Genomic DNA, 16,376 nt, shown 5'->3' on the forward strand with positions numbered 1-16,376 from the left:
GCGCGGGGGGGGCCGGGGCGCGCCCGGCCCCGCACTGCGCCTGCGCGCCCCGCCCCGCCCCCGGCGGGATTGGCGGAGGGGCTGAGGGGGGCGCGGCGCGCGGGAGCCTCGCGGCGGGAGGGGCGGGGGGGGCGGGGGGGTGCGGCGGGCATGCGCGGGGCGGGAGGGGCGCGGCCCCGCGGCAGGCCCCGCCCCTCGGGCGCTGATAGGGCGGCGGCGGGAAGGGGCGGGGCTTCCCGTGCCTCTGCCGCTGCCACTTCCCTCGCCGGGCCGGCCGCTCGCGCCCGACCGTTAGGCGGCCGTTAACGGCCCGTAGTGCTGTGAGGCGAGGGGAGGCTGGGGTGGGCCTCCGCAGGGCAGCGCCCAGCCTGGGAGCGGGGCTGTGCGGGAGGCGTGCCGCCCCTGCCTCGCAGCGCCCTCGCCAGGTTGGTGCCCGAGGAAATTGGTCTGCCTTGGGGTCAGGCGCTCACGGCTCCGGCGGGGCGCAGGGAGGCCGCAGGGCAGCAACAGACAGGAGCGCTCAGCCCTGAGGGGCTCTCTCCGGCCCAGGCTGGGGGAGAGCAGCGTGCGTTTTGCGTGTTTTTGTCAGCCAAAAGCGTAGGTTTCTGCAATGCAGCTCGTCACTTGAGGCAGTTGGAGCTCCAAGGGGTGTTTCTTAAGCCTGAGCTTCATAACAAGGCTTATGGCTGCTAAAAGGACAATGGTTGCCTCCTCTCCATAGCGAGGGTGGGTTTTAGTTGTAGCATGGAGAACAAAGATGCCTGATAGGAAGTGATAGGGAAACAAGAACAAGCTCCTTTCTTGTTCTTAGCCCAGTTTGTTATTTGGACGTTCACACTGTGTCAGAGACAAACTTACCGTCTCACATCTTTTTTCTTGCTAGCATAGATAGGTATTAGGTAACTTCTACTGTTTTTTTTTTTTTTTTGCAGCTTTGTGGTGTTCTTGGTGCTTGTATCAGTTTTGAGCTATGATTTGATTTCCATTATCTGCAGGTTCTTATTAGCTAAAGCTGAGCTTTTGTAAAGCTCTTACATTTTGTGAAACTGCAGGAAAAAAGGTGGTAATACTTGGTAAATTAAGTGGTAAGTAGTCCCTGGGAGCTAGGGATGTGCAGCTTGTGCTGTGGGTTATCTAGAATGCCACTTCATACAGAAAGGTTGAATGAAAAAAAAATCACTAAACCAGTTCGCCCAAGTGCATTGGCTTGGATCAGAAGGAGAAGGTGGACATCAGTAGCTGTTACACTGCCTTCAGCTGTGGCATTTCTAATCTATATGGGCTTTACTCAATTATCAACTGCTTGCAGCATCAGGACATTTTTACAATGCGTAACTGTGAATGCGCTTTGCTGGGAATGGGACCCTCAAAAGTGGGTCTCTCCATTGACTTGGTCATACAATTATATTTGAAGTAATGGCAGTACCACAGTTGTACTATTTTCTAAACAAGTTTTTTTTAACAAAAGTTTGAAGCTACCTGAATACTTAATAACTAAATCAGTATGCTAAATTTCTTCTTATTATTTAAATCTTGTAAATGAAAAGATAACTAGGCATTTTTTGCGTGTTTTTGTGAATGAATGAACTTGCATGTACAATTCACAGGCTCTTTATGGAAACCAGTAGTTTTCTACTGTATTTTTTGCTTCGCATCCCACGTGGAGGTGAGAGTAACCAAGCTACCAAGAATCATATATACAATACCAAGGTTCTTATATGGCCAGTGGTGACTAGTCAAAGCCAAGTTTCCTTAAACAGAGGAATCTGTAATCTATAAAGGAATCTAAAAAATCAAAAAATGCTTTGGAAAGAATGCCAGCAGGCTTGAAAATGACAACTGTAATGATGAAAAATTAACAGTATCTTATTTGTTCTTGCAGTACCTGGCGTGCTGTCAGAAGATCTGTCTTTGAGCAGCATCAGTAGAAAAAAATCCTGGATGGATTCAAAGGTAACTTATTTGTTGTTACAGCCAAAAGTTGCACTGCCTTTTAGTTTCGTATTGAATATTGGTTGTATACATGTACCTCCCTTCAGATGCAAGCATATACGTGTGTGTGTATATATATATTTTAAGTAGTACCTGTGTGGTTAGGGACTGTCTGTATTACTCATAGTCTTTGTGATGTGGTCATTTTTAACTGTGCATGTGGTAGGTTGGTGGTGTAAGTTGTTACTGAAAATGTGTGAAGTGTAGGTGAGGAAGATAAACAAGTTGGTGTAACTTTCTCTCTGAGGTTTTGAAACATCTTTATATAATTTGTGAACTGATTACTTTTTAGATACATAAATAATAAGCACTGCATCATTCTTTCCTGAAGGAATCCAGTTCTGAGGTTAATATTATCAATTTCAGAGCAAGTGGAGTCAAATGTAATGTAGCAAATCTTAAAGATCTGTTGAATAAAATGAGGTCTAATCAGAAATCAGTACTGTCTGCTTTAATACAAGAATCTTACTTGAAGTATGAGCTGTTTGACAGTATCTAGGTGACCAGGATAATCTTTCCTGTGTTTAACATCATTAACAGCATCGTCATAAATGGAGAAAAATATTGCTATAAGGTCAGGTTCGGCATAGTGTTCTCTATCAGTGTTGGTTAAAATGTGCCTAAGATGTCCTGATGCTAAATTCTCTCAGAAGCTAGGATAGCTATTGCCTGTTCACATCCTGGTCTCTGTATTAGCTCACCAAAGCAGGTGAGAGATCCAAAAAGCTGCAAGTGAAGCTCTTGGTTGGCTGAGCCCCTTTGAACTCAGGGTTAACCCCAGGGTTGCCTCCAGTTCAGCGTTTTCAGTTGGAGCATCTGTTAGGCAATGTTCAGGAGTAAAGCTGATCAGTATACTGGGCAGAGAACTAATTCCTTTGTAAACTTGGTAACCCTTGTAAATTCCTTGGTAAACTGAGGAAACATTCTTCTGGGAACAGGAATGGATTTTGAAATACACTGCAGATGGAATTACAGTTGTTTCAGCAAGCTTCATTTTGAGCTATCAACCATATTTTGGTAATTTACACATGTAAGAGATGTTATTTCTGGAATAACTTGAGGGAAAAAAAAAAAAACGTGTAGAGTTGTAAAACAAAGGTTCCAGCCCAGCGGTACAATTAAGAATCCCTTCGATGAGTTGAAGCAAAGTCATGTTCCCCATTGATTTCCCTATGAGTAGATGTCCCTTCCTAATTTCACTAGAAATGACAAAAACACTTTTCTTGGACTTGTGTTATGCAGCATTGCTTTGTGCCTTGAGTTTAATGTGATTGTCGTAAATCTAAGGAGTGATTAAAATGATCTAGTCCTAGCTTTCATTCCAAATCAGTTAGTAATACTCTATCATTTAGATCTGAACCTAAGTGCCGCTTTCCTTGTTGTGTTCTTTCTTTTTTATGCAAAGTTGGTACTTGATATAACAGGGATGAAATGAGAAGCGTGGCATGGTCATCTGGTTTTACAGTCAGCATTGCTAGAGGGCTGGCTCTATAAGCTGCTGGTACAGGCAACATATGAATTAGTTAAATCCCAGAAGATGATGATTTATTTTGGCTTGTCTATCTAAACACTCTTATAGAATGGACTTGACTAGAAATCTTCATTTATTTCAGTCGATTCTTTACAACTAATTAGAGACTGAAGCTGATGAAAAGGTCTTCCACTGGTAGTGTAAGGTATCAATGCCTAAACATACCTGCATAGAGACTAGCGGGGAGCCAGGTGAACTTAAAATTCTGGTAAACATCTGAGTCCCTTAACTGTCTGAGGTCTGTGAGGTAACTTTTCTTCTAAATAGCTTTACCTGTGTCCAGCCATAACAACGCTGGGAAACAGACTGGCAGGTTTTCTTTATTGGCTCCCTTTGCCATGCTGTGAAGACTTGACTTCAGTGGTTCTCCAGGCAGGCTGCAGAAATGAGATATGCCCATGCTGGAGATTTGGGATGTGTGTTCTGTAATGCAGCAGAGTTAGAGAACGGGGTATGTTGATGACTTTGAAGTAAGACCTTAAAGCTTCCAGTATATTATGTTACTAGTGAGATGCTTAGACACCATTAGTTATTTTTTCCCTTTTTTTATTTTGTAAAAGTGTGTTTTCATGATTACTAAACTATAAAATGCTAACATCTTGCTCATATATATATTTTTTTGCCTGTCTGTAGCACTATAACAGTGGGGAATGCAACTTGTAACTGTACAAGGAAATGAGTAACCTGTCAGATTCAGGCTAGCAGGGACTTTCTTTAGAGAAGGCTAGTCTAAAATGTTAGTCTTGTTTTCTGTGTTTGAAGCATTGCTACAAAAGCAATCACCAGCAAAATAATGATTAAATTTATTATTTAAACAATTGCAAGGTTTACTTGTTCTGAACATTAGAAACAGGGTACCATACTTATTTTACAGTTATGGCAATAGAATTACTAGTTTTTTTTGCAGAACGTCAGCTTGAGAGGTTTTTCCTAATTATCTGAGTGAAAGGTACTTGAAAAACCCTCAGTAAGTGGAATGGATCCTCCACCAGTGTTTCAGAGCAAGTGTCAGAGGGCAGCATTCTGAGCTTTTTAAATGTTAATAATTCTGCTGCAGAGTCAGAAAATATTGAATCGATTCTGATAACTGCCTCGTGAGTAAATACACTTCTGATTGCTGTGAAAAGCGGTGGTGCTTATGTTTGTCAGCTTTGAAAGACCTTCTGTCTCCATCTGTTTATATTGTTGCTGTGCGTGATGACTGAGGTTGCCAACTGCTTACTTCAGCTCTGTGACAGAACAGATATAAAAAGCTCTTCAAGTACACAGGAGATAATGTCCTCATCTCTTGTTTAGACAGTCTATAGATATGCAAAAATTTTCAGTGACATGTTTTGGTACTGTGTTACTGTCAATATGTTAACTAATAGCTGTTGTCAGATAGTACACTTGAAATATAAAATGCCTTTTTTAATAACAGTTATTTATGGTAATTTCATTTCTGGCTTTCAGATAGGTAGGACAAAATAATTTTATCTGGAGGCTGCAGACCTGATCTGAAGCTCACTGAAGTCGGTAACAAATTTGATTTCGGTGACCTTTCAGTCAGCATGGCCGTTCTTTATGCTATAGAGGCTTTTAGGGGTCAGTTTGAAGACTTTTCTCAGTTCCTTTATTAGTGAGAATCTGTTAAAGCAGTTGTTTTGAATCTTTGTGGAATAACAGCTGTATTTTGCTTGGTGCTTTCTCACTTTGACTTTCAAAGACAAACGAGGGGATGATACAGTTAGAAAAAGCCAATATATTTGAGGTTTTCACCCAACTATTAAACGTGTTTGAAAAAGCTATCAATGGGAAAGCTGACAGGTGTACAGGCATAAAAACATTCAGAGATGCACTGTGAGCTTACTGCTTTGGTCCCTTAAATAGAGTTAGGAGGGAAGATATTTTAGTCGGTTTATTTCCCAGAAGTTACACTCTTTTCTTTTTTAGAATTGCTGTCTATTTCAGTCAGCATAATAAAGAGTAGAAAGTATGGTTTGCTAGGGCAAACAAAGAATTGTTAGAGAGCAACATTTACAGCTGAAAATTCTATTTTGCTTCTTTTGTTGGCCTTGGCTGTCTGGCTGAAAATTATAGCAGAGATTCTGTCATCCTGGAATCCCAGCATCGGAGACAGGAAAACCAGTTTTTTCTTGCTTTAGTACTGAACTGGCAATCAGAAGTTCTTGTTGCCATAAATCAAATGTCTGTTGTTTAAATAATAAACAAAGCTATTAAGAACTAGAGAATACTAGTCTACTGTAGTGCTTTTGTATTTCTTACAACAAAATCAACTTTATCCTCTTTCATTTTGTAAGACATTGGCTATGGAAGTCTTAAAATATTTGAATGCTTAATTCAAAAAAGATGATAGCATTAGTGCCCTTTGGAAGATGTTGGTATCTCAGCCATAGATTGAAGGAGTTAAGCTTGTTGGTACAGTTGAAACAGTCGTTCGTCAAAAAAGTTGAGATACGTGCTGGCTGGTAGTTTTCAACACTAAAGATTTCCAAAAAATTTTCACTGGTTATGCTGAATGTTAAAAATCATGTGATATCTTTTCTTTCACAGACCTAAACATCCTTCATAGTATCTAGAGATCCAAAGCAGAAAGTTACTGTGTTACATAACTCATTACCAGGGAATCTCAGAATGGGAAATCATGTCAGAAGAAGAGATGGTTCTGTTTTAATTGAAAAGGTCCTACCCTAAGAACATCTATGAACACTTCTTGAAAATACTAACAATATTCCCCCCCCCCCCCCCCCCCCCAAAAAAAAAAAACAAGCTAGACATTTTCCAGTCCTTTTAGTCCGTCTTCTAGTTAAACAACTTGGTTTGTGAATCATGCCTTCCTGTAAAATATTAGAGTTCTTTAAAATGACCTGTTATGTATGGTGTTTAGTTGCCAACATGCCAATAATGTTAAATAAATAACCATGCAGTGCCAGACATAAATGACATCAGTCTATGGAGTTGTGGCAAAACACGCACAGACAGAATCTATATTTGGTTTTCTCCTCCTTATCCTGGAATACCTTCTGGACTACTTGTTGCTGCCATTGTAGCTTGGTGCCAGTGTGGGAGCAGTGGACAATGTAAGGAGCAAGGGTGGGATGAACCCAGTGGTCTCTGGAGGTATGAAGAGCATCTGAGTATTCCCAGTTGATGCGAGAACATTTTGCTATTACCGCCATAAACCTTCAGCCCAGCCATAGAATCTGATTTAGATAAGCGTTTCCTTTTAAATGCCAAATTGAAGACTCTGTTGCATTTCAATATTTCTTGATTACTCTTTGTCTAAGCTTGTCAGTGTTGGCAAGATAATGTCTTACTTATTATCTGTTTTACTTTATCACCTCTGATTTTTTTCATTGAAAGTCAGGAGGTTGAGAAGCTTATTTTGAAATACTTGTAAGGCTGAACCTCTGCATCATTGCTGGTAACTGATTTTTTGCTTTTGGAAGGAATATTATATTGCTGTCATCTGACTGTCAGTTTAAAATGGTCATGGAATTTGTGAAAGCACTTATCTTGATTTCTTTTGTTTTGCCTTATCAGTTTTTTAGATAAACTGGTGTTTGTCTTCAGTAAAGGAAATCTAACTGGCTGTCTAAATATATGCTTTTACATTGTTCGCAGTTACCATTAGAGAAATCAACTTTCTTCAACACAAGTATGTTCACCTCAAGTTTATAGGATATATTGGTATTGTGGCAGTTGCTTAAATGTAACACTGGGATGTATAAAAATGGTAGGCTATATAAGCAGAAATGGAGTGGCTTCTTCCATTCGACAAATGCTTCGTGAAGGTAATAGAGGGGAAGGAGGGAGAAAGCCAGTCTCCTTCACCGTTTCTTTTCCCTCTGTACACGTTATGCATCACTTAGCAGTGAACCAATACTTGTAGTGCAAGTCCATTAGTGTTACTTAGTACGAGGTTTAATTTATTCTTGTTTATTATGTGGCTAATTCAGTGGAGGTTATTTTAAGTCAAGGAAATTAATGGGCCTGTTAACTAAAAGAAAAAGATTTTTAGCAAAATGTTGTACCCTCATCACCTTTTTTTCCTCCCAGAACGTACAAATCTTAAAGCCACATCAGAATATAGCACAGTGCCTCATGAAATAAATCAAAAACTAATTTGCAGCATTTTGAAAATCTTAACTTTTGTGTGGGTTGGTTCTGCACAGTACATAAAGAAGCTCTTAGTTTATAAAGAGAGAACCTGTTTCAAATAGTATGAGGTTCAAGAACTGAATAAAAAAACACCAAGCACACCATGTTAGTACCAAATTTGAATTAACTGGCTATTTATGATTGTATAAATTAGTATCTCAGACCTGGAATAAGGAATAAAAGTGCTTGAGGACAATGTCTTACACTACAGGTAGAGAGGAAATTAGATATAGAAATGGGCTAACCAAAGGTGGTAAATGTTAAAATGTCAACAGGTAAGCTGAAAAGTTGAATTGAAAAGGATAGTTCTGTGATAGTTACCTAAAAAGTCAAAGAACTACACATTGGGCTATGGTTATGCAATGTTTGAAGGATAAGCATTAAATGCTTGCACAAAGTGAGTTCTCTGCTAGCTTCAGCTGACTCTGTGAGCTGAAGTAAGTCACTTAATCTTTCTTGGCCTTGGTTTCCATAAGAAAGGGGTGATAATTTCTTCCGTACTTAAAGACATGGGGAGGACAAATACATTAAGTATCATTTAGAACTTGATCTGGTTTTGCGATCTTCAAATTGGTAATGAAATGTAGGACAAATTATGAGCGTATACAGTATTTATTCTCTGAGAAATGAGGAACTCAGAATTTGCGTTTTCTAACCAGCTAATACAGTTTTTCCTCTCCAAAGTAAGGTTTTCTCAAGAGAGAAGTCTTAAGATCGTCTAAAGTGATAACTAAAATTTATTGTCTTGAATGTTTATCCTTTATATCAGAGCATAATAATTTTACTGAGCTATTTTTCTTCCTAGGAACAGAATCCATGAGCTCTAATGGAACTACGGTTCACTTTTTTTTGTAGAGTATTAAAGAAAATTAAGGAAAAATTATTGTAGAATTTACCAGGTTTTCTTGGATTAAGAGAATCTACGGAAATTAAGGAAACAAGCAGAAGCTCTCCCTGTGGGAATAACAAATACTTGCTGTAGCTGCCTCTGTAAGGTATTTCAATATATTAGTTCGGATGAAAGGAATGATTATCAAATATCAGTTAAGTAGGTTTTTCCAGTAGATTTTCAGTTCTTTCCATGTATTTAACATGTATGAAATCAGACTCTTAAAGGAAGTCTGAGGATGACAAGTGAAGAGAAGGTAATATAACTTGATCTGTGACTGTATTTGGTTATAAAGCTTTCTAATATACTCAGTGAGGTTAAATTACTTAAATGAAATAGATGTTGGAATTGGCATGAGTTGTTTGCGAATGTGCTAGTGTAGACAGGACTGCCTTTAGTATGCTGAGAAGACATGTCAGATCAACTTAATCTAACATAATTTCCTGGGCTGCATCTGCACTCGCTTTTCCATTTTGTTTTTCCGTCCAAGATAGATCATAAGAGAATATAAATTCTGGAGGTGAGAGGGACCAAAGTGACTTGGTCACTTTGTGGTTGCCAAAGTGACAGATCATAACTGCATGCACTGCCAATTCTAAATTGATCTGTTGGAGGACAAACGTCGCAGTTCAGCTATTCCCTGGTCTGTCAGTGAACAGCAATGGGACCTCAGTGGACAGAGCTTTGACTTGTCAGCTGTGAGGCAGTTTGATTCCTACAGTAGGATCATCACTAAAGAGGGATGTTTTTCATCCATGCTTGTAAGGCTCTTCTAATCTTAAAGATCAATGACAAGCCTTCCACCAGTAGTGCTGCTCTTGAAATTTAGTTCTTGGCCTGAGAAATCAGTAGTTTCTTCTAAAGGTAAAGGTATTTGACCAGTCTTTGAATTACAGGAAGCACTGTTACTAGTACAAAGCATGGTGGCAAATTTCTGTCACGGAGCCTGGAACTAGAACTGAAATATAATGTAATATGGAAAAAATGTAGGTAACTTTTAAATGGGAGTGGTTCAGTCCCTGCTAAATTGTGTTTTGCTTCATATAAGATTCACTGTCGAGTAGGTAATTTACAATTCCTTCTAAGTCTCACATAAGATCTCCCCACCCCTTTAATAAATACTAATGTTGTCTTGGAACAAGATTGTTTTTTGAAAGATAAATGTGAATCAAGACCTATGGTCTTTCATTTTAACATTCATAGTCTTAAATAGCTGAGTTATGACTAGGGAATAAAAATAAGGTAAACCTGGTATAATACAACTGTTTTATACAGCAGTACAAATGGCTTTGCATTACTTAGCAGTGAAGGATACTACTTAAGGACAATCTCTATTTTTACTTGCCAAGCGAAAATCTTCAAGTTGCCTACTAAACAATGTCACTTCAGGAGTACTTGTTGTTTCAGGAGAGCTTACCTAGCTCCCCCTCACCCCTGCCATGGGCAGGGACACCCCACCAGACCAAGGTGCTCAAACGCTCATCCAGCCTGACCTTGAACATCTTCAGGGATGGGGCATCCATAGCTTCTCTGGGTAACCTGTTCCACTGCCTCACTGTGCTCAGAGTGAAGAATTTCCTCCTAGCACCTAATGTAAATCTCCCCTCTTTTAGTTTAAAACCATTATCCCTTGTTCTGTGACTATCTGTCTGTGTAAGAAGTTGCTCTCCATCTTCTGATAAGCTTCTCTAAGTACCAAAAGCCTATGGTGAGGTCTACCTGGATCCTTCTCTTCTACAGGATGAACATCCCCAGCTCTGAGCCTTTGTTCATAGGAGAGGTGTTCCAGCCATCTAATCTTTATGGCCCTCCTCAGGATCAACTCAACCAGTTCCATGTCCTTCTACTGCTGGGGGCCCCAGACTTGGATGCAGCACTCCAAGTGGAGTCTCATAAGGGCAGATACCAAGGGGGACAGTTGCCTCCCTTGACCTGCTGGCCATGCCTCTGTTGATGCAGCCCAGGACACAATTGGCCTTTGCAATCTGCAGATTTCAAGTCTCATCAATTAGACCATTTATTCAAAATAATCCAAGTGTATGTCTGCCTTGAAGTCAGTGAGGTGGAGGGGGCGGTGAGAGGTTACCTGTCTTTGAAATGGGGAAACTTACATCTAAAAGGCACCTTTGGTTCAGTCATCTGTGTTGATAGTTACTCAGTGTCACCTGTGCTCTGTTAAAGCTTAACTCACTTGCTAAACTAACATCTATCTAAACCATTGAAATGTAAAGGCTTATCTATTAAAAAAGCTAATGGTAATTTCCTTTATGTAGCATATCTTAATTTCTTGCTAGGCAAATGCTAAGGAACTCTTAAAACTTTGAGTTCAGATGTATTGCTTCAGTTTTCACTAATTTAAAACACTGAAATTTTATCTTGATTTTTTTCCTGCAGTGCTCTAGTAAATTAACAACCATACTTCTTATCCATAATGTCTGTGAAAGTGTTTGCTTGGCTGACGTTCATACAGTCCTATAAAGAAAGGGGTGGGTATGCTGCTTCTGTAGCCACAATAAGAAGCAGGCATGTGCAGTGAACCATCTGTGATCTTTCTAGTGCCATTCACTATTGTACAGAACCAGCTTGGCCCAAGTCTGAAGGTTATAATTACTAGAAGGAGCTTTATCTCAGAAAAATCGTACTCTCTAACTTGTAGACAGAAAAGCATATATTTTCCAGTTGCTAAGATCCCCAAACAACCTGGTAATTTCTCTGCATTTTCAAGAAGAGAAACTGACTTGTATTCAAGTCTCCAGTATTGCCATCATGGAGTTTAAAAAAAAAGTCATTTTTGTTTAAAATACAATACTTACATCAAAAGCGCTACCTTTTGGAGGTTTTAGTTTTATAGAAAAAATTTATGGAGACAACTTCTTCCTGAGCTATAAAAGTATCAGTAGAGATGACCTGTGTAATATATCCTATCATGACTTAGGTTGCACCTCACAAAAACAAACTGACACCACATGAAGGATGTAGTTGTGTAATGAAGAAATAGTTGGAACGTGCAGAACATATCTCAGGGTGGGGGGGAAATGGAAGAGATCTGGTGCCATAGGCTCAGTCATACCAGAAAACACTGGTTTCTGTTTATAGGAAGACTAAATATTTGTTACTCTGGAGGAATTCTACGTAAACAGTGAGGGGGAGAATGAACTTTTGAGCTGTTGGTGTAAAGAGTTCTTGGGGGTTCTGTGCTATCTGGCTTATGAAAGTGTTCGGGTAGCTTCTAGTTTTGCACAGCCTTCAAGCATGTGGGATCAAGGGGTGACTTGCATATCTCTGGTATGACTCCTTTGGGTGGCTGGCTGGCTTTTTCAGTTAACAAGCATGTAACTTGAGTTGCTTAATAATGCTGACATGAAAAATACCTCACTAGACTTCAAAATGCAAGAGGAAGTGTGACTCTTTAACTCTAGGGCTAACATCCACTTGTGGAGAATGAAATGTAGGTAAGTAACACCTACAACTGATTTGCATAAAATTATGTTCATTTTGTGAATGATACCTTTTCAACACCCTGTCTTCCACAATACAAAGGCACAAGCACAGCAGTCTTACCTACCACTGTTGTTCCAAACACCGGTGATCTCCCATTTTTTGTATAGGAATGTGCAGTCAGCATCCACATGTTTATAAATTTCATCTTTGAGTCACTTTTTTGGTGTAAGTAAGAAAATAATGGCCCCTTGGTATTCTAAATGATTTTTGTCTGCCACAGAATTTACTTATCCATATTGTATTTCCCAAACCACTAAGGCAACTGCAGTTGTGAGAGCAGCCTTTCATTATGGCTAACTGTGTGCAATAGCCGGCTAATCCAAGTAACTGAAAATTCTTGCAGAAGATGGATTCTAGTAACTTTCATAAAATGTGAAATATCAGCTTATGTGTTTTGATCCTAACTAAGGATCTTGGATTTTTGGAGAAATAACTCTGTGCAAGATGTACTTGATTAATATTACGCCTGTTACACAACATTAGTGATGTTCTGATATGAATACTAAGTCAACTTGACAGGCATTTACTAGTCTAGAAATAGATTTTACAGAAAATCATTAAATCAAAGGCCAGTGAATTGTTGCTCAGTTTGGAAACCAACTCTGTTCTACTGCTCAAAAAGCTGTTTCAGAAAAACAAGGTATGAGGCATGCATCAGTTTTTATTTTCTTCTTGGAAAAGTCTTTGATTTTTATCTTAATCCTAATAAATCAAATCTACAGGCAGTTAATCTGATGTAAATAGGTCTGTTATGGTCACGTTTCTTTGACTATGACTAGCTGCCTCATTTTTGTCTTAGGTTCTCCCTGTACTACTTTATCAACCTCAGTTTATCAAAAGATTAAAGTCCGAAAATAGGTTTTCATTGGTAGTGATACCTTTGGATAATTTTCTGCAGACTTGGCTTTTTTTGTGAAAACAAGCCATAATTATGTCTTTTTAGTATTGTGAGGTTTTGGAGTATACTGAAATACCTGAAAGAATATGTTTTTGACAGATGGTATAGCAGTTCAGTTGTCTAAAATAGTTCTCGAAGTGAAGGGTGTAGAGAATGCATGTTCTTCAACAAAGCGTGCACATAACTTCTGTGTATCTTTAACCTTTTACCTTTATCTCGCCTTCCTACTCAAAAGGTCACTGTTCTGAAGAGCTTTTAACTTCTTTTGTTTGTAACAGCCACTGTGTTCATCTCTATTTGTGTTTTTGAAGTATTGCAAAAGAAAGATCAATAAACAATGTTTATTATTTAAAAGATCTTGCAAGGCACAAAAGGAGTGAGGAATGAATTATTGAGTTAATTAAAAAAACCCTACTACCTTTACTCATTTTTTTTTTAACTGCAAGGAAGATTATCTCAGTGACTGAACTGAAAATGAATTGTCTGAGCATTCAGATTTTCGCATCATTTAGTTTCAAAAAATAATCCTTTTAAAGTGATGTCTGATGCAACTTGTAAGTAGATAGCTACATACAGTCCAAACAGAGGAAATGTCTCTATTTCAGATCAAAGAAAATATTCCTCCTTGCAGCATAGCTTTAGAAACTGTAGGCCTTGATCCTGCAGGCATTTAGGCATACATTAAACCTAGCAATGCCATTTGATTTCTTGTCTTAGTTATTATAATAGTTCAGTAATAGCTATGAAGAACAACAGCGTGTTTCTGGCCTTTTATTCTGTATTTTGATTAGACTCTTCTTTTGAAAAGTGTCAACCTATAGAACTGCTTAAAACATTGTCTACTTCTAGGCTTAAATTATTGATCTCACTGCTTAAGCTTGCAGGAGTGCTTAGGAAGGTTTTTCATTAAATGCCGAAACCATAGGTGTTTCATATTAAAAAAAAGTTTGCTGAAAACTCCATGGGTGAGAAAAAAGTTTAAATCTTTTATGGCAATACGTGCACACCTTACATTTGTTTGTAAACCAGTTGTGCGCGTCTTTAGACCAAGTGATACAGTAGTCCTCAGGTAATAGCAAATTCAAAAATGACAAATTCAATACTAATAGATAAAAATTTCTGCTATTTAATACAAATAAGTATTAAAAGAAATGTATACTGAAAGAAATAATCTATTCAAATCACATTTAGTGGTAACTTTATCCTAATAATTACAGCAACAGTATTCCTACTAGCAAGTGAAGGCTGGTGATTTTCATAAATTCAGACATTGACTAGCACAGTTATGGCTATACAACAGTATCTACCCAAGTATGGCTGCCCTGTGCACAGTATTCTGGAGAACGTGAGCTAAATAACCATCTTGGAGTGAAATTAACAAGCTCAGTTATAGATAGGCTTTCAGATCAATACTGTAGTTCTGTATTAAGACTTAAACAGTATGTGGTGATAGGAAGGAGATGATAATGTTGAAGTAAGGGATGACAAAAACGGGATCTGTTATGGCCTGTCCTATTCATTTTCCCAGTTAACCCTATGTATATGTACTCCCATTCTCCCGCATGCGTGTTCTCTTGATTTCTTGGTAGGTCCACTGGCTTAGTCTAAAACAATCCATTCAAGTCTCCTTGTGTTGCCAGTGCACTAGAAGAAATACAATCTTAGGTCCATATGGTATATCCCTTACTCAGATATAGAGTATTAGACAGCTCCTGTTATGAATTGCTTCGCTTAATTTCTTCTGACAGTCTATTTTCCATAGGGCTGTTCTTAACACATGCACATCTGTATACTGGGACCAAGCACCTTATTGATTGGGTGGGTAGGTGCTGTTGCTGATGCTGATTCACATGTAGCACCAGCAAGGGTTGTTGGTATTGCTGAGGTCATTTTTCTCTTTTCTTGCCCAAGTTGCAATCAAATGTGTAATATGTTCATCTCTTAATCCCAGAGTTGTTTCAGATTCGAAAAGTGTATGAAACTGTCACTACGTTGCTTGCAGTTGGTTCAATTTTACTTTTTTTTTTAAACCAGGTACTGCTACTGAACAAAGTAAAACTTCAGTACTGAGGGAAAACTTGAGCAGCATGGTAAAGGTGTCAGAAGATTTTCCAGTGATATAATAATCCTGTATGTAGTGGTTTATTTCATTTTTTCCTTTGACAAATATCTTAAGGGATATTCTTTTCAAGCATCATAGGGGATAACTTTATTCAAAAAAGATACTATAGTTGGAATTTAATTAGAGGTTGATACCCTGAAGGTGTCTGTTAAGAACTCAGTTTTTCTGTTCTAAGGTCAGTGAAACTGTCTTCATACTACAGATAGCAGTATAGAATTAACCGTGCAAATAAGAGGGAGGTAAAAAGCTTACAGTAAAATTTAAGATTCAGAAGTTAAAGAATATCCTACTTATAGGTATTTGTTATCTAAAGGGCTAGCATTTGAGCAGGTGATGGCCAGTGTTTCTTTTGCATATTACAGGAATCGTGTTACGAACTACTTAAAGGTTAAGAAGTTCAACATCAAATCAAAGCTGCAAGTTAAATGCACACACTTTTTAGTTTTACCTCAAAGCTTTGGGGTTTGTAGGTGGTAAGAATTTCAGAGAGGAAAAGAAGCTACATGTTTGCATTATACTTCTTTAACCCTATATCTTCTGATACATTACTGTCTGTATTTGTGTATGTTTAATGTATAAGGCCATATTGTGTAACAGACATATGAAGAAATTGCTACTGAGAGGTGGAACTCCTGCAGTTTACTTTCCATATGTAGGGCAGTGAAACCTTGATTAAAATCGTATTTGGATATAGTTTTTGAAAACGGGTTTAGGCATTTGGCTATTGTTAAGACTGATAGGCAGCTGAAGCTGTCACACACACACACACACACACACTTTTAAATTACCTTGGCTGAATGCTTAAGTGATTGTCATGGTGAGTTGATACCATTAATGAGAAGTGAAATAAGGAATAGAAGTTATCTTTTAAGGTAATTTAAGGGCATTAATTTAGCTTCGCACAAGGTTTCTGGGGTATTTCACTATTGGATGAAAAATTTTCAAGCTACTTTGAAAAGTATGTCTTATGCATAGCAAATGACTAGAGATGAATAAACTGCTAGTGACAGTTGTACTTATTAAATACTGTTAATTTAAAAATTCCCATACTAGTGTGTAGGTTGGAGGACATATGTGCCATAATGTATTTCTTGTCATAGGTGTATTACTCCTTAGTTGCAGTGTCTTGCAAATGTAAAAGTTGCTGATGTAGTTAGTGTTTTTAAAAGATCATTGACCCGTCAATCAGACTCTGACCATTTCAGAGATAAAAAGCTAGGCTTCCATTGGCTCTATGAATAGAGCACCTTTTCACAAATTAAGAAATGGTGTAATAATTAAC

The 16,376-nt window shown here is 38.5% G+C and overlaps 1 protein-coding gene across 15 annotated transcripts in view; it reads left to right on the forward strand.

Moving 5' to 3' along the window:
* SHLD2 (shieldin complex subunit 2) overlaps positions 1 to 16,376 on the forward strand; it is a 41,935-nt gene that overhangs the window by 6,624 nt on the left and 18,935 nt on the right. For 5 of the 15 annotated variants that reach the window (XM_067000694.1, XM_067000693.1, XM_067000695.1 and 2 more), the window contains one exon: positions 1,883 to 1,953. In XM_067000694.1, the coding sequence (XP_066856795.1) occupies positions 1,883 to 1,953 (71 nt within the window). Of the gene's footprint in view, positions 1 to 172; positions 426 to 451; positions 1,086 to 1,882; positions 1,954 to 15,006; positions 15,103 to 16,376 lie in introns of those variants that run through there. The other 10 variants (XM_048074887.2, XM_048074885.2, XR_010832890.1 and 7 more) reach the window with 9 other exon arrangements.

This window comes from Anser cygnoides, chromosome 7 (genome assembly GCF_040182565.1).
Source record: "Anser cygnoides isolate HZ-2024a breed goose chromosome 7, Taihu_goose_T2T_genome, whole genome shotgun sequence".
Classification (NCBI taxonomy): domain Eukaryota; kingdom Metazoa; phylum Chordata; class Aves; order Anseriformes; family Anatidae; genus Anser; species Anser cygnoides.